This window comes from Crinia signifera, chromosome 4, assembly GCF_055691185.1.
Source record: "Crinia signifera chromosome 4, ASM5569118v1, whole genome shotgun sequence".
NCBI classification, from domain to species: Eukaryota; Metazoa; Chordata; class Amphibia; order Anura; family Myobatrachidae; genus Crinia; species Crinia signifera.
The window spans coordinates 2,840,433-2,867,216 of NC_139220.1; the positions used below are offsets into that span (position 1 = coordinate 2,840,433).

The 26,784-nt window shown below is 47.7% G+C and overlaps 1 protein-coding gene across 3 annotated transcripts in view; it reads left to right on the forward strand.

The window, feature by feature from the left end:
- PDE3A (phosphodiesterase 3A) overlaps positions 1–26,784 on the forward strand; it is a 347,829-nt gene that overhangs the window by 293,952 nt on the left and 27,093 nt on the right. For all 3 annotated transcript variants that reach the window (XM_083180740.1, XM_083180739.1, XM_083180741.1), the window contains 5 exons: positions 20,197–20,407; positions 23,113–23,192; positions 25,286–25,470; positions 25,885–26,022; positions 26,516–26,627. In XM_083180740.1, the coding sequence (XP_083036866.1) occupies positions 20,197–20,407; positions 23,113–23,192; positions 25,286–25,470; positions 25,885–26,022; positions 26,516–26,627 (726 nt within the window). The remainder of the gene's footprint in view (positions 1–20,196; positions 20,408–23,112; positions 23,193–25,285; positions 25,471–25,884; positions 26,023–26,515; positions 26,628–26,784) is intronic.

Here is a 26,784-nt window from a genome sequence, read left to right on the forward strand (position 1 = left end):
CTATAACAGAGGACCAAGCAGTACCATAGGACCAGCCTCTATAACAGAGGACCAAGCAGTACCATAGAACCAGCCTCTATAACAGAGGACCAAGCAGTACCATAGGACCAGCCTCTATAACAGAGGACCAAGCAGTACCATAGAACCAGCCTCTATAACGGGGGACCGAGCAGTACCATACACCCAGCCTCTATAACGGAGGCCGTGCAGTACAACAGAACCAGCCTCTATAACAGAGGACCGAGCAGTACCATAGAACCAGCCTCTATAACGGAGGCCGTGCAGTACCACAGAACCAGCCTCTATAACAGAGGACCGAGCAGTACCATAGAACCAGCCTCTATAACAGAGGACCAAGCAGTACCATAGAACCAGCCTCTATAACGGATTACTGAGCAGTACCATAGAACCAGCCTCTATAACGGATTACTGAGCAGTACCATAGAACCAGCCTCTATAACAGAGGACCGAGCAGTACCATAGAACCAGCCTCTATAACGGAGGCCGTGCAGTACCACAGAACCAGCCTCTATAACAGAGGACCGAGCAGTACCATAGAACCAGCCGCTATAACAGAGGACCAAGCAGTACCATAGAACCAGCCTCTATAACGGATTACTGAGCAGTACCATAGAACCAGCCTCTATAACGGATTACTGAGCAGTACCATAGAACCAGCCTCTATAACAGAGGACCGAGCAGTACCATAGAACCAGCCTTTATAACGGATTACTAAGCAGTACCATAGAACCAGCCTCTATAACGTGGGACCGAGCAGTACCATAGAACCAGCCTCTATAACGTGGGACCGAGCAGTACCATAGAACCAGCCTCTATAACGGAGGCCGTGCAGTACCACAGAACCAGCCTTTATAACGGGGGACCCAGCAGTACCATAGAACCAGCCTCTATAACAGAGGACCGAGCAGTACCATAGAACCAGCCTCTATAACAGAGGACCAAGCAGTACCATAGAACCAGCCTCTATAACGGATTACTGAGCAGTACCATAGAACCAGCCTCTATAACAGAGGACCGAGCAGTACCATAGAACCAGCCTTTATAACGGATTACTAAGCAGTACCATAGAACCAGCCTTTATAACGGGGGACCGAGTAGTACCATAGAACCAGCCTCTATAACGTGGGACCGAGCAGTACCATAGAACCAGCCTCTATAACGGAGGCCGTGCAGTACCACAGAACCAGCCTTTATAACGGGGGACCCAGCAGTACCATAGAACCAGCCTCTATAACGGAGGCCGTGCAGTGCCATAGAACCAGCCTCTATAACAGAGGACCATGCAGTGCCATAGAACCAGCCTCTATAACGGAGGCCGTGCAGTACCATAGACCCAGCCTCTATAACGGAGGCCGTGCAGTACCATAGACCCAGCCTCTATAACGGAGGCCGTGCAGTACCATAGAACCAGCCTCTATAACGGAGGCCATGCAGTACCATAGAACCAGCCTCTGTTGGGCTGGTTCTCATACAGGAAATTGGATGATCCCACTGATGTATGCCAGGTAAAGCAGCCAGCACTGTTCCCTCCTGGTATAATACATACCGCAGGCTTTTAGGATGTGACGTCTGCGCTCTGCAGCACCAGAACCCTGGAACATTAGCAGGAGAAATGTTCTACATATGATTACATCCATAGACAATAACGATTGTTATAAGACAGGAATCTGCTGATTCCCCCTCATACATATTCCTCACACCTACGTATAAGTACATGCCGCGTTATAGCGTCTCACTGGCCTTACGTGTTGTTTCTTACTCCGTGGGATGTGATATAAGGCGGCAGCGATGCTGAGTGGACACATTCCCCTGCGCCCTGGGGGACTGTGGTGACGTTCACAGAGGTCCCTGTCCGGCACTGAGTCAGCCAATAGTGTCAGAGTGATGTATATTCCAATATAATGATGGGGCTCCGGCCTGTGCCCTAGATACAGAGACATTGAGCGTATTAGAAGCCTCTGCAGCACCATCAGTGAGCAGATAGCAGCATCCGAGGGCCGTGTCCTGGCGCAGACTCCGCAATCTTCTGCTTTCTCTCTTTTTATATAAAAATAGAGAATAATTACTGTTATTAACCCGCGGGGAGTGATAATAGCCCTTCGTGCGGCTGATGGTAGTGACTCCTACGTGTGACGTATAGGGTGTGATAACTCCTACGTGTGATGTATAGGGTGTGATAACTCCTCCGTGTGACATATAGGGTGTAATAACTCCTCTGTGTGACGTATAGGGTGTAATAACTCCTACGTGTGACGTATAGGGTGTAATAACTCCTCCGTGTGACGTATAGGGTGTGATAACTCCTACGTGTGACGTATAGGGTGTAATAACTCCTACGTGTGACGTATAGGGTGTAATAACTCCTCCGTGTGACGTATAGGGTGTGATAACTCCTACGTGTGACGTATAGGGTGTAATAACTCCTACGTGTGACATATAGGGTGTAATAATTCCTACGTGTGACATATAGGGTGTAATAACTCCTACGTGTGACGCATACGGTGTAATAATCCTACGAGTGACGTAAAGGGTGTAATAATTCCTACGTGTGACGTATAGGGTGTAATAACGCCTACGTGTGATGTATAGGGTGTAATAACTTCTACGTGTGATGTATAGGGTGTAATAACTCCTACGTGTGACGTATAGGGTGTAATAACTCCTACGTGTGACGTATAGGGTGTAATAACTCCTACGTGTGACGTATAGGGTGTGATAACTCCTACGTGTGACGTATAGGGTGTAATAACTCCTACGTGTGACGTATAGGGTGTAATAACTCCTCCGTGTGACGTATAGGGTGTAATAACTCCTACGTGTGACGTATAGGGTGTAATAATTCCTATGTGTGACATAAAGGGTGTAATAACTCCTACGTGTGACGTAAAGGGTGTGATAATTCCTACGTGTGACGTATAGGGTGTAATAACTCCTACGTGTGACGTATAGGGTGTGATAACTCCTCCGTGTGACATATAGGGTGTGATAACTCCTCCGTGTGACGTATAGGGTGTAATAACTCCTCCGTGTGACGTATAGGGTGTAATAACTCCTCCGTGTGACGTATAGGGTGTGATAACTCCTACTTGTGACGTATAGGGTGTAATAACTCCTACGTGTGACATATAGGGTGTAATAATTCCTACGTGTGACATATAGGGTGTAATAACTCCTACGTATGACGTATACGGTGTAATAATCCTACGTGTGACGTAAAGGGTGTAATAACTCCTACGTGTGACGTATAGGGTGTAATAACGCCTACGTGTGATGTATAGGGTGTAATAACTCCTACGTGTGACGTATAGGGTGTGATAACTCCTATGTGTGACGTATAGGGTGTAATAACTCCTACGTGTGACGTATAGGGTGTAATAACTCCTACGTGTGGCGTATAGGGTGTGATAAATCCTACGTGTGATGTATAGGCTGTAATAACTCCTACGTGTGACGTATAGGGTGTGATAATTCCTACGTGTGACGTATAGGGTGTGATAACTCCTACGTGTGACGTATAGGGTGTAATAACTCCTACGTGTGACGTATAGGGTGTGATAACTCCTACGTGTGACGTATAGGGTGTAATAACTCCTACGTGTGACGTATAGGGTGTAATAACTCCTCCGTGTGACGTATAGGGTGTAATAACTCCTACGTGTGACGTATAGGGTGTAATAATTCCTATGTGTGACATAAAGGGTGTAATAACTCCTACGTGTGACGTAAAGGGTGTGATAATTCCTACGTGTGACGTATAGGGTGTAATAACTCCTACGTGTGACGTATAGGGTGTGATAACTCCTCCGTGTGACATATAGGGTGTGATAACTCCTCCGTGTGACGTATAGGGTGTAATAACTCCTCCGTGTGACGTATAGGGTGTAATAACTCCTCCGTGTGACGTATAGGGTGTGATAACTCCTACTTGTGACGTATAGGGTGTAATAACTCCTACGTGTGACATATAGGGTGTAATAATTCCTACGTGTGACATATAGGGTGTAATAACTCCTACGTATGACGTATACAGTGTAATAATCCTACGTGTGACGTAAAGGGTGTAATAACTCCTACGTGTGACGTATAGGGTGTAATAACGCCTACGTGTGATGTATAGGGTGTAATAACTCCTACGTGTGATGTATAGGGTGTAATAACTCCTACGTGTGACGTATAGGGTGTGATAACTCCTATGTGTGACGTATAGGGTGTAATAACTCCTACGAGTGACGTATAGGGTGTAATAACTCCTACGTGTGGCGTATAGGGTGTGATAAATCCTACGTGTGATGTATAGGCTGTAATAACTCCTACGTGTGACGTATAGGGTGTGATAATTCCTACGTGTGACGTATAGGGTGTGATAACTCCTACGTGTGACGTAAAGGGTGTGATAACTCCTACGTGTGACGTATAGGGTGTGATAACTCCTACGTGTGACGTATAGGGTGTGATAATTCCTATGTGTGACGTATAGGGTGTAATAAGTCCTACGTGTGACGTATAGGGTGTAATAACTCCTACATATGACGTATAGGGTGTGATAACTCCTCCGTGTGACGTATAGGGTGTAATAACTCCTACGTTTGACATATAGGGTGTAGTAACGCCCACGTGTGACGTATAGGGTGTGATAACTCCTATGTGTGACGTATAGGGTGTGATGACTCCTACGTGTGACGTATAGGGTGTGATAACTCATGTGACGTATAGCGTGTAGTAACACCCACGTGTGACATATAAGGTGTAACAACTCCTACATATGACGTATAGGGTGTGATAACTCCTACGTGTGACATATAAGGTGTAGTAACGCCCAGGTGTGACGTATAGTGTGTAATAACTCCTACGTATGACGTATAGGGTGTGATAACTCCTACGTGTGACGTATAGGGTGTGATAACTCCTCCGTGTGACATATAGGGTGTGATAACTCCTACGTGTGACGTATAGGGTGTGATAACTCCTCCGTGTGATGTATAGGGTGTGATAACTCCTACGTGTGACGTATAGGGTGTAATAACTCCTACGTGTGACGTATAGTGTTTAATAACTCCTACGTGTGACGTATAGGGTGTGATAACTCCTACGTGTGGCGTATAGGGTGTGATAACTCCTATGTGTAACGTATAGGGTGTGAGGACTACTACGTGTAACGTATAGGGTGTGATGACTACTACGTGTGACATATAGGGTGTGATAACTCATGTGACGTATAGGGTGTGATAACTCCTACGTGTGACGTATAGGGTGTAATAACTCCTACGTGTGACATATATGGTGTGATAACTCATGTGACGTATAGGGTGTAGTAACGCCTACGTGTGACGTATAGGGTGCAATAACTCCTACGTGTGACATATAGGGTGTGATAATTCATGTGACGTATAGGGTGTAGTGATGCCTACGTGTGACGTATAGGGTGTGAGGACTCATGTGACGTATATGGTGTAGTAACACCCACGTGTGACATATAAGGTGTGATAACTCATGTGACGTATAGGGTGTAGTGACGCCCACGTGTGACATATAGGGTGTGATAACTCATGTGACGTATAGGGTGTAGTAACGCCCACGTGTGACATATAGGGTGTGATAACTCATGTGACGTATATGGTGTAGTAATGCCCACGTGTGACGTATAGGGTGGGATAACTCATGTGATGTATAGGGTGTAGTGACGCCTATGTGTGACGTATAGGGTGTGATAACTCATGTGACGTATAGGGTGTAGTGACGCCTACGTGTAACGTATAGGGTGTGATAACTCATGTGATGTATAGGGTGTAGTGACACCTACGTGTGACGTATAGGGTGTGATGACTCATGTGACGTATAGGGTGTAGTAACGCCCACGTGTGACATATAGGGTGTGATAACTCATGTGACGTATATGGTGTAGTAACGCCCACGTGTGACGTATAGGGTGGGATAACTCATGTGACGTTCAGGGTGTAGTGACGCCTACGTGTGACGTATAGGGTGTGATAACTCATGTGACGTATAGGGTGTAGTAACGCCCACATGTGACATATAGGGTGTGATAACTCATGTGACGTATAGGGTGCAGTAATGCCCACGTGTGACATATAGGGTGTGATATCTCATGTGACGTATAGGGTGTAGTGACGCCTATGTGTGACGTATAGGGTGTGATAACTCATGTGACGTATAGGGTGTAGTAACGCCCACGTGTGACATATAGGGTGTGATAACTCATGTGACGTATTGGGTGTAGTAACGCCTACGTGTGACGTATAGGGTGTGATAACTCATGTGACGTATAGGGTCTAGTGACGCCTATGTGTGATGTATAGGGTGTGATAACTCATGTGACGTATAGGGTGTAGTGACGCCTACGTGTGACGTATAGGGTGTGATAACTCATGTGATGTATAGGGTGTAGTAACGCCCACGTGTGACATATAGGGTGTGATAACTCATGTGACGTATTGGGTGTAGTAACGCCTACGTGTGACGTATAGGGTGTAGTGACGCCCACGTGTGACATATAGGGTGTGATAACTCATGTGACGTATATGGTGTAGTAACGCCCACGTGTGACGTATAGGGTGTGATAACTCATGTGATGTATAGGGTGTAGTAACGCCCATGTGTGACAGATAGGGTGTGATAACTCATGTGACTTATAGGGTGTAGTGACGCCTATGTGTGACGTATAGGGTGTGATAACTCATGTGACGTATAGGGTGTAGTGACGCCCACCTGTGACATATAGGGTGTGATAACTCATGTGATGTATAGGGTGTAGTAACGCCCATGTGTGACATATAGGGTGTGATGACTCATGTGACGTATAGGGTGTAGTGACGTCTATGTGTGACGTATAGGGTGTGATAACTCATGTGACGTATAGGGTGTAGTGACGCCTACGTGTGATGTATAGGGTGTGATAACTCATGTGACGTATAGGGTGTAGTAACGCCCACGTGTGACATATAGGGTGTGATAACTCATGTGACGTATTGGGTGTAGTAACGCCTACGTTTGACGTATAGGGTGTAGTGACGCCCACGTGTGACATATAGGGTGTGATAACTCATGTGACGTATAGGGTGTAGTAACGCCTATGTGTGACGTATAGAGTGTGATAACTCATGTGACGTATAGGGTGTAGTAACGCCCACGTGTGACATATAGGGTGTGATAACTCATGTGACGTATATGGTGTAGTAACGCCCACGTGTGACGTATAGGGTGTGATAACTCATGTGATGTATAGGGTGTAGTAACGCCCATGTGTGACGTATAGGGTGTGATAACTCATGTGACTTATAGGGTGTAGTGACGCCTATGTGTGACGTATAGGGTGTGATAACTCATGTGACGTATAGGGTGTAGTGACGCCCACCTGTGACATATAGGGTGTGATAACTCATGTGATGTATAGGGTGTAGTAACGCCCATGTGTGACATATAGGGTGTGATGACTCATGTGACGTATAGGGTGTAGTGACGTCTATGTGTGACGTATAGGGTGTGATAACTCATGTGACGTATAGGGTGTAGTGACGCCTATGTGTGACGTATAGGGTGTAATAACTCATGTGACTTATTGGGTGTAGTGACGCCTACGTGTGACGTATAGGGTGTGATAACTCATGTGACTTATAGGGTGTAGTGACGCCTACGTGTGACGTATAGGGTGTGATAACTCATGTGACGTATAGGGTGTAGTGACGTCTACGTGTGACGTATAGGGTGTGATAACTCATGTGACGTATAGGGTGTAGTGACGCCTACGTGTGACGTATAGGGTGTGAGGAATCATGTGACGTATAGGGTGTAGTGACGCCTATGTGTGACGTATAGGGTGTGATAACTCATGTGATGTATAGGGTGTAGTGATGCCTACGTGTGACGTATAGGGTGTGATAACTCATGTGACGTATAGGGTGTAGTGACGCCTACGTGTGACGTATAGGGTGTGAGGACTCATGTTACGTATAGGGTGTAGTAACACCCACGTGTGACATATAGGGTGTGATAACTCATGCGATGTATAGGGTGTAGTAACGCCTACATGTGACGTATAGGGTGTGATAACTCATGTGACGTATAGGGTGTAGTGACGCCCACGTGTGACATATAGGGTGTGATAACTCATGTGACGTATAGGGTGTAGTGACGCCTACATGTGACGTATAGGGTGTGATAACTCATGTGACGTATAGGGTGTAGTGACGCCCACGTGTGACGTATAGGGTGTGATGACTCATGTGACGTATAGGGTGTAGTGACGCCTATGTGTAACAAATAGGGTGGGATAACTCATGTGACGTATAGGGTGTAGTGACGCCTACGTGTGACGTATAGGGTGTGATAGCTCATGTGACGTATAGGGTGTAGTAACGCCCACGTGTGACGTATAGGGTGTGATAACTCATGTGACGTATAGGGTGTAGTGACGCCTACGTGTGACATATAGGGTGTGATAACTCATGTTACGTATAGGGTGTAGTAACACCCACGTGTGACATATAGGGTGTGATAACTCATGTGACGTATAGGACGTAGTGACGCCCACGTGTGACGTATAGGGTGTGATAACTCATGTGACGTATAGGGTGTAGTGACGCCCACGTGTGACGTATAGGGTGTGATAACTCATGTGACGTATAGGGTGTAGTGACGCCCACGTGTGACGTATAGGGTGTGATAACTCATGTGACGTATAGGGTGTAGTAACGCCCACGTGTGACGTATAGGGTGTAATAACTCCTACATGTGACGTATAGGGTGTGATAACTCATGTGACGTATAGGGTGTAGTAACGCCCACGTGTGACGTATAGGGTGTAATAACTCCTACATGTGACGTATAGGGTGTGATAATTCCTACGTGTGACGTATAGGGTGTGATAACTCCTACGTGTGACGTATAGGGTGTAATAACTCCTCCGTGTGACGTATAGGGTGTGATAACTCCTACGTGTGACGTATAGGGTGTAATAACTCCTACGTGTGACGTATAGGGTGTAATAACTCCTCCGTGTGACGTATAGGGTGTGATAACTCCTACGTGTGACGTATAGGGTGTAATAACTCCTACGTGTGACATATAGGGTGTAATAATTCCTACGTGTGACATATAGGGTGTAATAACTCCTACGTGTGACGTATACGGTGTAATAATCCTACGAGTGACGTAAAGGGTGTAATAATTCCTACGTGTGACGTATAGGGTGTAATAACGCCTACGTGTGATGTATAGGGTGTAATAACTCCTACGTGTGATGTATAGGGTGTAATAACTCCTACGTGTGACGTATAGGGTGTAATAACTCCTACGTGTGACGTATAGGGTGTAATAACTCCTACGTGTGACGTATAGGGTGTGATAACTCCTACGTGTGACGTATAGGGTGTAATAACTCCTACGTGTGACGTATAGGGTGTAATAACTCCTCCGTGTGACGTATAGGGTGTAATAACTCCTACGTGTGACGTATAGGGTGTAATAATTCCTATGTGTGACATAAAGGGTGTAATAACTCCTACGTGTGACGTAAAGGGTGTGATAATTCCTACGTGTGACGTATAGGGTGTAATAACTCCTACGTGTGACGTTTAGGGTGTGATAACTCCTCCGTGTGACATATAGGGTGTGATAACTCCTCCGTGTGACGTATAGGGTGTAATAACTCCTCCGTGTGACGTATAGGGTGTAATAACTCCTCCGTGTGACGTATAGGGTGTGATAACTCCTACTTGTGACGTATAGGGTGTAATAACTCCTACGTGTGACATATAGGGTGTAATAATTCCTACGTGTGACATATAGGGTGTAATAACTCCTACGTATGACGTATACGGTGTAATAATCCTACGTGTGACGTAAAGGGTGTAATAACTCCTACGTGTGACGTATAGGGTGTAATAACGCCTACGTGTGATGTATAGGGTGTAATAACTCCTACGTGTGATGTATAGGGTGTAATAACTCCTACGTGTGACGTATAGGGTGTGATAACTCCTATGTGTGACGTATAGGGTGTAATAACTCCTACGTGTGACGTATAGGGTGTAATAACTCCTACGTGTGGCGTATAGGGTGTGATAAATCCTACGTGTGATGTATAGGCTGTAATAACTCCTACGTGTGACGTATAGGGTGTGATAATTCCTACGTGTGACGTATAGGGTGTGATAACTCCTACGTGTGACGTATAGGGTGTAATAACTCCTACGTGTGACGTATAGGGTGTGATAACTCCTACGTGTGACGTATAGGGTGTAATAACTCCTACGTGTGACGTATAGGGTGTAATAACTCCTCCGTGTGACGTATAGGGTGTAATAACTCCTACGTGTGACGTATAGGGTGTAATAATTCCTATGTGTGACATAAAGGGTGTAATAACTCCTACGTGTGACGTAAAGGGTGTGATAATTCCTACGTGTGACGTATAGGGTGTAATAACTCCTACGTGTGACGTATAGGGTGTGATAACTCCTCCGTGTGACATATAGGGTGTGATAACTCCTCCGTGTGACGTATAGGGTGTAATAACTCCTCCGTGTGACGTATAGGGTGTAATAACTCCTCCGTGTGACGTATAGGGTGTGATAACTCCTACTTGTGACGTATAGGGTGTAATAACTCCTACGTGTGACATATAGGGTGTAATAATTCCTACGTGTGACATATAGGGTGTAATAACTCCTACGTATGACGTATACAGTGTAATAATCCTACGTGTGACGTAAAGGGTGTAATAACTCCTACGTGTGACGTATAGGGTGTAATAACGCCTACGTGTGATGTATAGGGTGTAATAACTCCTACGTGTGATGTATAGGGTGTAATAACTCCTACGTGTGACGTATAGGGTGTGATAACTCCTATGTGTGACGTATAGGGTGTAATAACTCCTACGAGTGACGTATAGGGTGTAATAACTCCTACGTGTGGCGTATAGGGTGTGATAAATCCTACGTGTGATGTATAGGCTGTAATAACTCCTACGTGTGACGTATAGGGTGTGATAATTCCTACGTGTGACGTATAGGGTGTGATAACTCCTACGTGTGACGTAAAGGGTGTGATAACTCCTACGTGTGACGTATAGGGTGTGATAACTCCTACGTGTGACGTATAGGGTGTGATAATTCCTACGTGTGACGTATAGGGTGTGATAACTCCTACGTGTGACGTATAGGGTGTGATAATTCCTATGTGTGACGTATAGGGTGTAATAAGTCCTACGTGTGACGTATAGGGTGTAATAACTCCTACATATGACGTATAGGGTGTGATAACTCCTCCGTGTGACGTATAGGGTGTAATAACTCCTACGTTTGACATATAGGGTGTAGTAACGCCCACGTGTGACGTATAGGGTGTGATAACTCCTATGTGTGACGTATAGGGTGTGATGACTCCTACGTGTGACGTATAGGGTGTGATAACTCATGTGACGTATAGCGTGTAGTAACACCCACGTGTGACATATAAGGTGTAACAACTCCTACATATGACGTATAGGGTGTGATAACTCCTACGTGTGACATATAAGGTGTAGTAACGCCCAGGTGTGACGTATAGTGTGTAATAACTCCTACGTATGACGTATAGGGTGTGATAACTCCTACGTGTGACGTATAGGGTGTGATAACTCCTCCGTGTGACATATAGGGTGTGATAACTCCTACGTGTGACGTATAGGGTGTGATAACTCCTCCGTGTGATGTATAGGGTGTGATAACTCCTACGTGTGACGTATAGGGTGTAATAACTCCTACGTGTGACGTATAGTGTTTAATAATTCCTACGTGTGACGTATAGGGTGTGATAACTCCTACGTGTGGCGTATAGGGTGTGATAACTCCTATGTGTAACGTATAGGGTGTGAGGACTACTACGTGTAACGTATAGGGTGTGATGACTACTACGTGTGACATATAGGGTGTGATAACTCATGTGACGTATAGGGTGTGATAACTCCTACGTGTGACGTATAGGGTGTAATAACTCCTACGTGTGACATATATGGTGTGATAACTCATGTGACGTATAGGGTGTAGTAACGCCTACGTGTGACGTATAGGGTGCAATAACTCCTACGTGTGACATATAGGGTGTGATAATTCATGTGACGTATAGGGTGTAGTGATGCCTACGTGTGACGTATAGGGTGTGAGGACTCATGTGACGTATATGGTGTAGTAACACCCACGTGTGACATATAAGGTGTGATAACTCATGTGACGTATAGGGTGTAGTGACGCCCACGTGTGACATATAGGGTGTGATAACTCATGTGACGTATAGGGTGTAGTAACGCCCACGTGTGACATATAGGGTGTGATAACTCATGTGACGTATATGGTGTAGTAATGCCCACGTGTGACGTATAGGGTGGGATAACTCATGTGATGTATAGGGTGTAGTGACGCCTATGTGTGACGTATAGGGTGTGATAACTCATGTGACGTATAGGGTGTAGTGACGCCTACGTGTAACGTATAGGGTGTGATAACTCATGTGATGTATAGGGTGTAGTGACACCTACGTGTGACGTATAGGGTGTGATGACTCATGTGACGTATAGGGTGTAGTAACGCCCACGTGTGACATAAAGGGTGTGATAACTCATGTGACGTATATGGTGTAGTAACGCCCACGTGTGACGTATAGGGTGGGATAACTCATGTGACGTATAGGGTGTAGTGACGCCCACGTGTGACGTATAGGGTGTGATAACTCATGTGACGTATAGGGTGTAGTAACGCCCACGTGTGACGTATAGGGTGGGATAACTCATGTGACGTTCAGGGTGTAGTGACGCCTACGTGTGACGTATAGGGTGTGATAACTCATGTGACGTATAGGGTGTAGTAACGCCCACATGTGACATATAGGGTGTGATAACTCATGTGACGTATAGGGTGCAGTAATGCCCACGTGTGACATATAGGGTGTGATATCTCATGTGACGTATAGGGTGTAGTGACGCCTATGTGTGACGTATAGGGTGTGATAACTCATGTGACGTATAGGGTGTAGTAACGCCCACGTGTGACATATAGGGTGTGATAACTCATGTGACGTATTGGGTGTAGTAACGCCTACGTGTGACGTATAGGGTGTGATAACTCATGTGACGTATAGGGTCTAGTGACGCCTATGTGTGATGTATAGGGTGTGATAACTCATGTGACGTATAGGGTGTAGTGACGCCTACGTGTGACGTATAGGGTGTGATAACTCATGTGATGTATAGGGTGTAGTAACGCCCACGTGTGACATATAGGGTGTGATAACTCATGTGACGTATTGGGTGTAGTAACGCCTACGTGTGACGTATAGGGTGTAGTGACGCCCACGTGTGACATATAGGGTGTGATAACTCATGTGACGTATATGGTGTAGTAACGCCCACGTGTGACGTATAGGGTGTGATAACTCATGTGATGTATAGGGTGTAGTAACGCCCATGTGTGACGTATAGGGTGTGATAACTCATGTGACTTATAGGGTGTAGTGACGCCTATGTGTGACGTATAGGGTGTGATAACTCATGTGACGTATAGGGTGTAGTGACGCCCACCTGTGACATATAGGGTGTGATAACTCATGTGATGTATAGGGTGTAGTAACGCCCATGTGTGACATATAGGGTGTGATGACTCATGTGACGTATAGGGTGTAGTGACGTCTATGTGTGACGTATAGGGTGTGATAACTCATGTGACGTATAGGGTGTAGTGACGCCTACGTGTGATGTATAGGGTGTGATAACTCATGTGACGTATAGGGTGTAGTAACGCCCACGTGTGACATATAGGGTGTGATAACTCATGTGACGTATTGGGTGTAGTAACGCCTACGTGTGACGTATAGGGTGTAGTGACGCCCACGTGTGACATATAGGGTGTGATAACTCATGTGACGTATAGGGTGTAGTAACGCCTATGTGTGACGTATAGAGTGTGATAACTCATGTGACGTATAGGGTGTAGTAACGCCCACGTGTGACATATAGGGTGTGATAACTCATGTGACGTATATGGTGTAGTAACGCCCACGTGTGACGTATAGGGTGTGATAACTCATGTGATGTATAGGGTGTAGTAACGCCCATGTGTGACGTATAGGGTGTGATAACTCATGTGACTTATAGGGTGTAGTGACGCCTATGTGTGACGTATAGGGTGTGATAACTCATGTGACGTATAGGGTGTAGTGACGCCCACCTGTGACATATAGGGTGTGATAACTCATGTGATGTATAGGGTGTAGTAACGCCCATGTGTGACATATAGGGTGTGATGACTCATGTGACGTATAGGGTGTAGTGACGTCTATGTGTGACGTATAGGGTGTGATAACTCATGTGACGTATAGGGTGTAGTGACGCCTATGTGTGACGTATAGGGTGTAATAACTCATGTGATGTATAGGGTGTAGTAACGCCCATGTGTGACGTATAGGGTGTGATAACTCATGTGACTTATAGGGTGTAGTGACGCCTATGTGTGACGTATAGGGTGTGATAACTCATGTGACGTATAGGGTGTAGTGACGCCTACGTGTGACGTATAGGGTGTGATAACTCATGTGACTTATAGGGTGTAGTGACGCCTACGTGTGACGTATAGGGTATGATAACTCATGTGACGTATAGGGTGTAGTGACGTCTACGTGTGACGTATAGGGTGTGATAACTCATGTGACGTATAGGGTGTAGTGACGCCTACGTGTGACGTATAGGGTGTGAGGAATCATGTGACGTATAGGGTGTAGTGACGCCTATGTGTGACGTATAGGGTGTGATAACTCATGTGATGTATAGGGTGTAGTGATGCCTACGTGTGACGTATAGGGTGTGATAACTCATGTGACGTATAGGGTGTAGTGACGCCTACGTGTGACGTATAGGGTGTGAGGACTCATGTTACGTATAGGGTGTAGTAACACCCACGTGTGACATATAGGGTGTGATAACTCATGCGATGTATAGGGTGTAGTAACGCCTACATGTGACGTATAGGGTGTGATAACTCATGTGACGTATAGGGTGTAGTGACGCCCACGTGTGACATATAGGGTGTGATAACTCATGTGACGTATAGGGTGTAGTGACGCCTACATGTGACGTATAGGGTGTGATAACTCATGTGATGTATAGGGTGTAGTGACGCCCACGTGTGACGTATAGGGTGTGATGACTCATGTGACGTATAGGGTGTAGTGACGCCTATGTGTAACAAATAGGGTGGGATAACTCATGTGACGTATAGGGTGTAGTGACGCCTACGTGTGACGTATAGGGTGTGATAGCTCATGTGACGTATAGGGTGTAGTAACGCCCACGTGTGACGTATAGGGTGTGATAACTCATGTGACGTATAGGGTGTAGTGACGCCTACGTGTGACATATAGGGTGTGATAACTCATGTTACGTATAGGGTGTAGTAACACCCACGTGTGACATATAGGGTGTGATAACTCATGTGACGTATAGGACGTAGTGACGCCCACGTGTGACGTATAGGGTGTGATAACTCATGTGACGTATAGGGTGTAGTGACGCCCACGTGTGACGTATAGGGTGTGATAACTCATGTGACGTATAGGGTGTAGTGACGCCCACGTGTGACGTATAGGGTGTGATAACTCATGTGACGTATAGGGTGTAGTAACGCCCACGTGTGACGTATAGGGTGTAATAACTCCTACATGTGACGTATAGGGTGTGATAACTCATGTGACGTATAGGGTGTAGTAACGCCCACGTGTGACGTATAGGGTGTAATAACTCCTACATGTGACGTATAGGGTGTGATAACTCATGTGACGTATAGGGTGTAGTAACGCCCACGTGTGACATATAGGGTGTGATAACTCATGTGACGTATAGGGTGTAGTGACGCCTATGTGTGACGTGTAGGGTGTGATAACTCATGTGACGTATAGGGTGTAGTGACGCCTATGTGTGACGTAAAGGGTGTGATGACTCATGTGACGTATAGGGTGTAGTGACGCCTATGTGTGACGTATAGGGTGTGAGGACTCATGTGACGTATAGGGTGTAGTGACGCCTATGTGTGACGTATAGGGTGTGATCACTCATGTGACGTATAGGGTGTAGTAACGCCCACGTGTGACGTATAGGGTGTGATAGCTCATGTGACGTATAGGGTGTAGTAACGCCCACGTGTGACGTATAGGGTGTGATAACTCATGTGACGTATAGGGTGTAGTAACGCCCACGTGTGACATATAGGGTGTGATAACTCATGTGACGTATTGGGTGTAGTAACGCCCACGTGTGACGTATAGGGTGTGATAACTCATGTGACGTATAGGGTGTAGTAACGCCCACGTGTGACATATAGGGTGTGATAACTCATGTGACGTATTGGGTGTAGTAACGCCCACGTGTGACGTATAGGGTGTGATAACTCATGTGATGTATAGGGTGTAGTAACGCCCACGTGTGACGTATAGGGTGTGATAACTCATGTGACGTATAGGGTGTTGTAACGCCTACGTGTGACGTATAGGGTGTGATAACTCATGTGACGTATAGGGTGTAGTGACGCCTATGTGTGACGTATAGGGTGTGATAACTCATGTGACGTATAGGGTGTAGTGACGCCTACGTGTGACGTATAGGGTGGGATAACTCATGTGACGTATAGGGTGTAGTGACGCCTACGTGTGACATATAGGGTGTGATAACTCATGTGACGTATAGGGTGTAGTGACGCCTATGTGTGACGTATAGGGTGTAGTAACGCCCACGTGTGACGTATAGGTTGTGATAACTCATGTGACGTATAGGGTGTAGTGACGCCTATGTGTGACGTATAGGGTGTAGTGATGCCTATGTGTGACGTATAGGGTGTAGTAACGCCCACATGTGACATATAGTGTGTGATAACTCATGTGACGTATAGGGTGTAGTGACGCCCACGTGTGACATATAGGGTGTGATAACTCATGTGACGTATAGGGTGTAGTGACGCCTACATGTGACGTATAGGGTGTGATAACTCATGTGACGTATAGGGTGTAGTGACGCCCACGTGTGACGTATAGGGTGTGATGACTCATGTGACGTATAGGGTGTAGTGACGCCTATGTGTAACGAATAGGGTGTGATGACTCATGTGACGTATAGGGTGTAGTGACGCCTATGTGTGACGTATAGGGTGTGATAACTCATGTGACGTATAGGGTGTAGTGACGCCTACGTGTGACATATAGGGTGTGATAACTCATGTTACGTATAGGGTGTAGTAACACCCACGTGTGACATATAGGGTGTGATAACTCATGTGACGTATAGGACGTAGTGACGCCCACGTGTGACGTATAGGGTGTGATAACTCATGTGACGTATAGGGTGTAGTGACGCCCACGTGTGACGTATAGGGTGTGATAACTCATGTGACGTATAGGGTGTAGTGACGCCCACGTGTGACGTATAGGGTGTGATAACTCATGTGACGTATAGGGTGTAGTAACGCCCACGTGTGACGTATAGGGTGTAATAACTCCTACATGTGACGTATAGGGTGTGATAACTCATGTGACGTATAGGGTGTAGTAACGCCCACGTGTGACGTATAGGGTGTAATAACTCCTACATGTGACGTATAGGGTGTGATAACTCATGTGACGTATAGGGTGTAGTAACACCCACGTGTGACATATAGGGTGTGATAACTCATGTGACGTATAGGGTGTAGTGACGCCTATGTGTGACGTGTAGGGTGTGATAACTCATGTGACGTATAGGGTGTAGTGACGCCTATGTGTGACGTAAAGGGTGTGATGACTCATGTGACGTATAGGGTGTAGTGACGCCTATGTGTGACGTATAGGGTGTGATAACTCATGTGACGTATAGGGTGTAGTAACGCCCACGTGTGACGTATAGGTTGTGATAACTCATGTGACGTATAGGGTGTAGTGACGCCTATGTGTGACGTATAGGGTGTAGTGATGCCTATGTGTGACGTATAGGGTGTAGTAACGCCCACATGTGACATATAGTGTGTGATAACTCATGTGACGTATAGGGTGTAGTGACGCCCACGTGTGACATATAGGGTGTGATAACTCATGTGACGTATAGGGTGTAGTGACGCCTACATGTGACGTATAGGGTGTGATAACTCATGTGACGTATAGGGTGTAGTGACGCCCACGTGTGACGTATAGGGTGTGATGACTCATGTGACGTATAGGGTGTAGTGACGCCTATGTGTAACGAATAGGGTGTGATGACTCATGTGACGTATAGGGTGTAGTGACGCCTATGTGTGACGTATAGGGTGTGATAACTCATGTGACGTATAGGGTGTAGTGACGCCTACGTGTGACATATAGGGTGTGATAACTCATGTTACGTATAGGGTGTAGTAACACCCACGTGTGACATATAGGGTGTGATAACTCATGTGACGTATAGGACGTAGTGACGCCCACGTGTGACGTATAGGGTGTGATAACTCATGTGACGTATAGGGTGTAGTGACGCCCACGTGTGACGTATAGGGTGTGATAACTCATGTGACGTATAGGGTGTAGTGACGCCCACGTGTGACGTATAGGGTGTGATAACTCATGTGACGTATAGGGTGTAGTAACGCCCACGTGTGACGTATAGGGTGTAATAACTCCTACATGTGACGTATAGGGTGTGATAACTCATGTGACGTATAGGGTGTAGTAACGCCCACGTGTGACGTATAGGGTGTAATAACTCCTACATGTGACGTATAGGGTGTGATAACTCATGTGACGTATAGGGTGTAGTAACGCCCACGTGTGACATATAGGGTGTGATAACTCATGTGACGTATAGGGTGTAGTGACGCCTATGTGTGACGTGTAGGGTGTGATAACTCATGTGACGTATAGGGTGTAGTGACGCCTATGTGTGACGTAAAGGGTGTGATGACTCATGTGACGTATAGGGTGTAGTGACGCCTATGTGTGACATATAGGGTGTGATAGCTCATGTGACGTATAGGGTGTAGTAACGCCCACGTGTGACGTATAGGGTGTGATAACTCATGTGACGTATAGGGTGTAGTAACGCCCACGTGTGACATATAGGGTGTGATAACTCATGTGACGTATTGGGTGTAGTAACGCCCACGTGTGACGTATAGGGTGTGATAACTCATGTGACGTATAGGGTGTAGTAACGCCCACGTGTGACATATAGGGTGTGATAACTCATGTGACGTATTGGGTGTAGTAATGCCCACGTGTGACGTATAGGGTGTGATAACTCATGTGATGTATAGGGTGTAGTAACGCCCACGTGTGACGTATAGGGTGTGATAACTCATGTGACGTATAGGGTGTTGTAATGCCCACGTGTGACGTATAGGGTGTGATGACTCATGTGACGTATAGGGTGCAGTAACGCCCACGTGTAACGTATAGGGTGTGATAACTCATGTGACGTATAGGGTGTAGTAACGCCCACGTGTGACGTATAGGGTGTGATAACTCATGTGACGTATAGGGTGTAGTGACGCCTATGTGTGACGTATAGGGTGTGATAACTCATGTGACGTATAGGGTGTAGTGACGCCTACGTGTGACGTATAGGGTGGGATAACTCATGTGACGTATAGGGTGTAGTGACGCCTACGTGTGACATATAGGGTGTGATAACTCATGTGACGTATAGGGTGTAGTGACGCCTATGTGTGACGTATAGGGTGTGATAACTCATGTGACGTATAGGGTGTAGTAACGCCCACGTGTGACGTATAGGGTGTGATAACTCATGTGACGTATAGGGTGTAGTGACGCCTATGTGTGACGTATAGGGTGTAGTGACGCCTATGTGTGACGTATAGGGTGTAGTAACGCCCACATGTGACGTATAGGGTGTGATAACTCATGTGACGTATAGGGTGTAGTGACGCCTATGTGTGACGTATAGGGTGTGATAACTCATGTGTCGTATAGGGTGTAGTAACGCCCACGTGTGACGTATAGGGTGTGATGACTCATGTGACGTATAGGGTGTAGTAACGCCCACGTGTAACGTATAGGGTGTGATAACTCATGTGACGTATAGGGTGTAGTAACGCCCACATGTGACATATAGTGTGTGATAACTCATGTGACGTATAGGGTGTAGTAACGCCCACGTTTGATGTTTCTCTCCCGCAGGAATTCCTCCCAGCATTTCTCCGCTTACCTCCCCGTGCCATTCTCCCATTCACGGGACACCAGCCCCCAGCCCTACAATAAAATCCCTCCCTGTACAGTTCACAGACTCTACTGAGGGGAGCCGACTGAACCCACATAAAGCCTTAACATATACGAAGAGTGCGCCAGAGATCCCAGAGCCACCTCACGAAGCCCCCATTGTCTGTGGCAGGTAAGTGCTTCTCATGTGCCATCTCTTATATATATATAGCCAGATCTGTCACTCATCCTCTGTATATAATGTTCCCGCCCAGCGGGAGACACAAACCCGCCCCCCTAGGGAAAAGACCAGTGTTTTATGTGTATAACGTTCCCGCCCAGCGTTATACACAAACCCGCCCGCCCTAAGGAAAAGACCAGTGTTCTTCTCACCCCACCCCCTTGACATCACCTCCCCCCGCCCAGCCAGTGCTACAGTACAAGCCCACCATCCACCATTACTCCACAGCCACCATCCACCATTACTCCCGCCCATCCCCTCTGCCAGCACCCCACCCCCCGTGACCCCACCTCCTGCAATCCGCGGGACCCCCGCGACTCCCCCTCCCGCGATTTGCTGACCCTGTACCGCAATTCACCGACCCCCACTGCACCTCCCGCACCCCCTCCCGCGATTCGCGACACCCCCCTCTCGCGCCCCCTCCCGCGAATTGCAGACCCCCTCCTGCGATTCACGGCACCCCTCCTCCCGCCATTTGCGCCCCCCCCACGACCCCCCCTCCCGTGATTTGCGGACCCCCGCACACCCCCCCCCTCCCGTGATTCACGGCACCCGCCTCGCCCCTCCCGCGATTCACGGACCCCCACAACCCCCCTCCCACAATTCACTGACCCCCACAACCCCCCTCCCCTCGATTCAAGACACACACCCCCCCGCGCCCCCTTCTGCGATTTGCGGACTCCCGCCCCCTCCCGCTAATCGCAGATCCCCACACCCCCTGCCGCAAGTTGCAGACCCCCCTGACCCCCTTCCAGCAATTCGCCCCCCCAATGGACCCCCGCGACCCCGCTCCCGCATTTCACATACCCCCGTGAGAATGGGGGATCCGCCACAAGCAGGTGCCACCCCTAGGTGGGAAATCCGGCCCTGGCTGCCACGCTGCAGGTTCCCCCACTGCCAGAAGTGACCCCACGGTCCTCTGCACCAGCGCCACAACTTTTATCAATGTCTTGCCCACATACCATTATTATACAGCCTCCTGCTCTCATGCACCCTCACTCCCTCCCAGTGGGAGGAGACGCTCACCAATTGCCGGAAGCTGCATACTGTCCCCCACCCTCCTCCAGTTCTAGGGTTGCCCATCGACCATCAATAATTTCAAATCATCGATGGTTTATGGCCGATGTTGAATACTTTTGCCATTGATGTGGGAGGACCAGATGGTTTCCCTACATCGATGGCAAAGGAGAACCGATCAAGTTTCAAATTTTTTTAAGTTGCCGGGAACACGGAGCATAGCTCCGCCCACCCACACCAGGAAGTCCCGACACCAAGTTCTAAATGACTCACGGCCTATTCAGTCAGATATAATGGATGACCATCGATAGCTACCATTGGTTATCCAAGTAATATGTTACTACTATCGATGTCAGGGTGCAAAATCGCTATCAATGCTAACCATCGATGGCGTCTGCACCAATGCCCATCACTACTCTGCAACAGGCAAAAACCTTTGCTACCCCTCATGCCCACACACCTCTATCACTGCCCTGCCTCCTGTTCTCCTGCCCCGTAACTTCCGCCAGTGGGGACCCGCTCACCCTGTGTTGCCCACATTCCCCTATCATGCCTCATATCCCAGCCTCCTGCTCTCATGCACCCTAACTCCCACCCAGTAGGAGGAGACACTGACTCAGGGGCACCGTCCTGTACTCCTGTGCTGCCACGCTGGACCCCCATCCACTGACAGAAGCTGCACAGTGCCCCCCACCCTCCTCTTTAGTCCCCGGTATACCCACACACCCCTATCACTACCAGCTTCCTGCCCTCGTGGGCATCTCAGTAGTCCGCAGCATTAGTATGTATCTGCAATGTCTGCTGATGGCAGTCGCTGCCGCATGTCAGGGTCATCTGCTAGTTTTGTCGCTGTCAGATGTTTAATGGTTCCAAATAAGATGCCGCTAGTTGTGCCCAGGTCGCTTGGGGCCTTGTGCATCAGGATGGACCATAGTGCACGAGGACACATCTGGCCCCGTTTCTGAGCCTGCAGATCTGATCTCTGAGGCTTCATGGCCCAGTTTAGGAGCCTCTGGTCCTGGTGTAGAAGTAAAGACGATGCAGCACCAATCAGCTGATAGAAATTAATTATCAAGTACATTCTATAAAATAGTAGAAGGTTATAGTTTCCATTTGTCCCCTGTAGAAGTTTTAATATATCTCCCCATTGTTTCTATAGGGCCCCCAAGCCACAGAGGTGTGGTCTCGCTGGAGTAGGGGGTGGTTTTGGTACATAAGGGGGTGTGGCCTTATTATAAATATTCTACCGATCTGGCAAGAGACAGTGCTATGTATTAAGTCATCACGGCACTTGTTACATAGAACATTACTGTTAGTCCAGCGGTGCCTGGCGCTGGGCGCAATGCGGGTAATTGTCATTACTGGCAGCTTTATGTGGCTCTGCCCAGGTAACTGGCATTGTGGTCATGCGCGAGCTACCAACTGATCCTTGGCACTTAGTGACACCGCGCCAGTAAGCAACTATCAGGGTGCAGCCGGGAGTTGCGGTACCTTGTCCTGTCACCTGCCCTAGAACGTGCAGTACTGTACCCGGGTGCCCAGGTATTAGGGTGACATAGGGGTGTAGTGGTCCTGTGCCCCTGTATAAGATGTGTTTGAGACTGCAATCACTATACATGGTAATAATCCCTGTATTCCAGCTGCGGGAGGCCGTACAGCCAGAATAACCCAGCCGCCAGGACGCCGGACGCCGATGTGACGCACTCCCAGAGCAGAGCAGGTATTACTGATGTGCAGCGTTATCTGTGTGTTGTATGTATCTGGGTTCAGGTGTCTGCCGGGTGTGTATTGGGGTGTGGTGTGATTTGCGCAGCATCTGATTGCGCCACATTGAAATGGCCATTTGTCTGGGAATTATACAGCGAATGTTACACATGAGCGCTGACCAGTCTGCATACGGAACGCTCTGCAGTAAGGTTCCGTTATTCTTCTGCAGAGCGCACAGCAACTAAAGTGCTCCACAACTATGATGGCCATGGCAGGATAATTATATAAATACATGTATTGCGTTCATGTATTGCGCTCTAGACTGCGGATTTTATTTCAGGAGCGCCTGGGACCTATGTCATGTTTGTACGCAAATGCAATGATAATAGTGATTCTCTAGACTGGCGTCAATACGTCCACAAGTGATGCTGCCGCCCATTGGAGAGATCGCAAACTCATTTGTAGTTGCGTACACATCCACAGACTATATGCAAACGTGAGGAACATCGCGGCTTAATGGCCACAGCATTAGCGGCACAGACGCCATACAGTATGTGTGCATTTATAAGCTACGGCTGTCAGCAGATATATTCCCCCCGAAACCGTCCATGACACACCTGCGTTTTCCCAACCACTTCCCATAAAGACGCCGTTCGCACAATGGCCTCTTCCTGTCAATCAGTTTTCCATGAAACCTCATTGTGAGCAGGATTGCAGCGGCACCTTGGCACATGGGCAGCCTGGTGCGTTATAATCACCCGCTGTGTACAAACATGAATAAGGTGCCAGGTACAGTCTGCCTCACCCCGCATTGTGGCACGTGTCCGAGGGAATCAGAGCGTGTTGGTCAGGATGAGGAGACGTTGGGATCGCTATAGGTCTCTGTCATTGGGTGTGACGCGTTTCTCTGCAGAGTTGACGAGGATGGTTGGACATGGCCGAGGGAATCAGAGGGTGTCGGTCAGGATGAGGAGACGTTGGGATCACTATAGGGCTCTGTCATTGGGTGTGATGCGTTTCTCCGCAGAGTTGGGGAGGAGGATGGTTGCACATGGCCGAAAGAATCAGAGGGTGTCGGTCAGGATGAGGAGATGTTGGGATCGCTATAGGTCTCTGTCATTGGGTGTGACGCGTTTCTCCGCAGAGTTGGGGAGGATGGCTGCACATGGCCGAGGGAATCAGAGCGTGTCGGTCAGGATGAGGAGATGTTGGGATCGCTATAGGTCTCTGTCATTGGGTGTGACGCGTTTCTCCGCAGAGTTGGGGAGGAGGATGTCTGCACATGGCCGAGGGAATCAGAGTGTGTCGGTCAGGATGATGTGACGTTGGTATCGCTATAGGTCTCTGTCATTGGGTGTGACGCGTTTCTCCGCAGAGTTGGGGAGGATGGTTGCACATGGCCGAGGGAATCAGAGCGTGTCGGTCAGGATGATGTGACGTTGGTATCGCTATAGGTCTCTGTCATTGGGTGTGACGCGTTTCTCCGCAGACTCGGGGAGGAGGATGGTTGCACATGGCCGAAAGAATCAGAGCGTGTCGGTCAGGATGAAGAGACGTTGGTATCGCTATAGGTCTCTGTCATTGGGTGTGACGCGTTTCTCTGCAGAGTTGGGGAGGATGGTTGCACATGGCCGAGTGAATCAGAGCGTGTTGGTCAGGATGATGTGACGTTGGTATCGCTATAGGTCTCTGTCATTGGGTGTGACGCGTTTCTCTGCAGAGTTGGGGAGGATGGTTGCACATGGCCGAGTGAATCAGAGCGTGTTGGTCAGGATGATGTGACGTTGGTATCGCTATAGGTCTCTGTCATTGGGTGTGACGCGTTTCTCTGCAGAGTTGGGGAGTAGGATGGTTGGACATGGCCGAGGGAATCAGAGCGTGTCGGTCAGGATGAGGAGACGTTGGTATCGCTATAGGTCTCTGTCATTGGGTGTGACGCGTTTCTCTGCAGAGTTGGGGAGGATGGTTGCACATGGCCGAGGGAATCAGAGCGTGTCGGTCAGGATTATGTGATGTTGGTATCGCTATAGGTCTCTGTCATTGGGTGTGACGCGTTTCTCTGCAGAGTTGCCAGTCTCGCATTTGGTGGTTGTGTCTCTGTTGTAGACGATCCGGCTCACACCACGTCCGATTATGACAGTATGCACGAGACCAACAACAGCGACAGCAGCGACATTGTACAGAATGACGAGGACGCCGAAGGCGAGGGGACGCAGTCCAGGAAAGGATCTCTGTGCCGGACTTATCGGGCGGACAAGATTGATCTCCATACGTTAACAGCAACGACGGAGGTCAGTAATGTAATAATCGCTCACCGTACGCCATATTAGCCCAGTGTACGCTGTCGTTACAATGGCGGCACATACCGCTTTGTCTGGATCTGGATGGCCGACAATGTCTAGGCCGATAGTGAATAGGTCGAAATTCACAAGGTTGACAGTGACAAAACATCGACACAAGCAAAAGGTCGATACATTATTTTTAGTTTTTATTGAATGTATTGCTTTCATTTATTTTTCTTCCTTTACCACCAACTTGGCTCTGACGGGGAGAACAGTAGAAGTGCGCCGAATGCAGCGGAACGCTGATTCCACGCTGACCGTTGCTTGTGTGTACTTCTTGTCAATGTCTATCTTGTGCACGTCGGCTTTGTGCTGGGATTAGAGCAGAATGATCGAATTGTTCCTTTTTATTCCCACATTCAGGAGAAACCGATTCTGGCTCCAGAGCCGCTAATTATGGACAATTTAGAAAACCTCATGGGGGAAGTCAACAATTGGAACTTCCCCATATTTGACATCGTAGAGAAAACGGGACATTCATGCGGCAGAATCCTGAGCCAGGTAGGTGCCAAATATTGTCCCCTGTGGGGTAATAGTGTATAGTGCACAGCGCCCCCTGTGGGGTAATACTGTATAGTGTATAGGGTGCAGCACCCCCTGTGGGGTAATACTGTATAGTGTATAGCGTACAGCGCCTCCTGTGGGGTAATACTGTGTAGTGTATAGGGTGCAGCGCCCCCTGTGGGGTAATAGTGTATAGTGTATAGCGTACAGCGCCTCCTGTGGGGTAATACTGTAATGTATAGTGTACAGCTCCCCTGTGGGGTAATAGTGTATAGGGTGCAGTGCCCCCTGTGGGGTAATACTGTGTAGTGTATAGGGTTCAGCGCCCCCTGCGGGGTAATACTGTAATGAATAGGTTACAGCACCCCCTGTGGTGTAATACTGTATAGTGTATAGGGTACAGCTCCCCCTGTGGAGTAATAGGGTATTGCTTACATTGGGACTTGCCTGCTATCACATTTTGTACTTACTGTGTGCCTCCTGTCGGCAGATGACGTATCGGCTGTTTGATGACATGAATCTTCTACAGACGTTTAAGATCCCATTGAAGGAATTCATGAACTATTTCCATGCACTGGAGAATGGCTACAGAGATATTCCCTGTAAGTACGTCCTGTCTGCTACCTGTATATATATAGTGATTCATATTGGCTCGGTAAGCAGGGAAAATCGATTCTTACTGAGCACTGAAAAGCAGCCCCACTGAAATTTCAATAAAATGTCATTTTCCAGTGTGTGCAGTTGTTGTAACGGCCACCA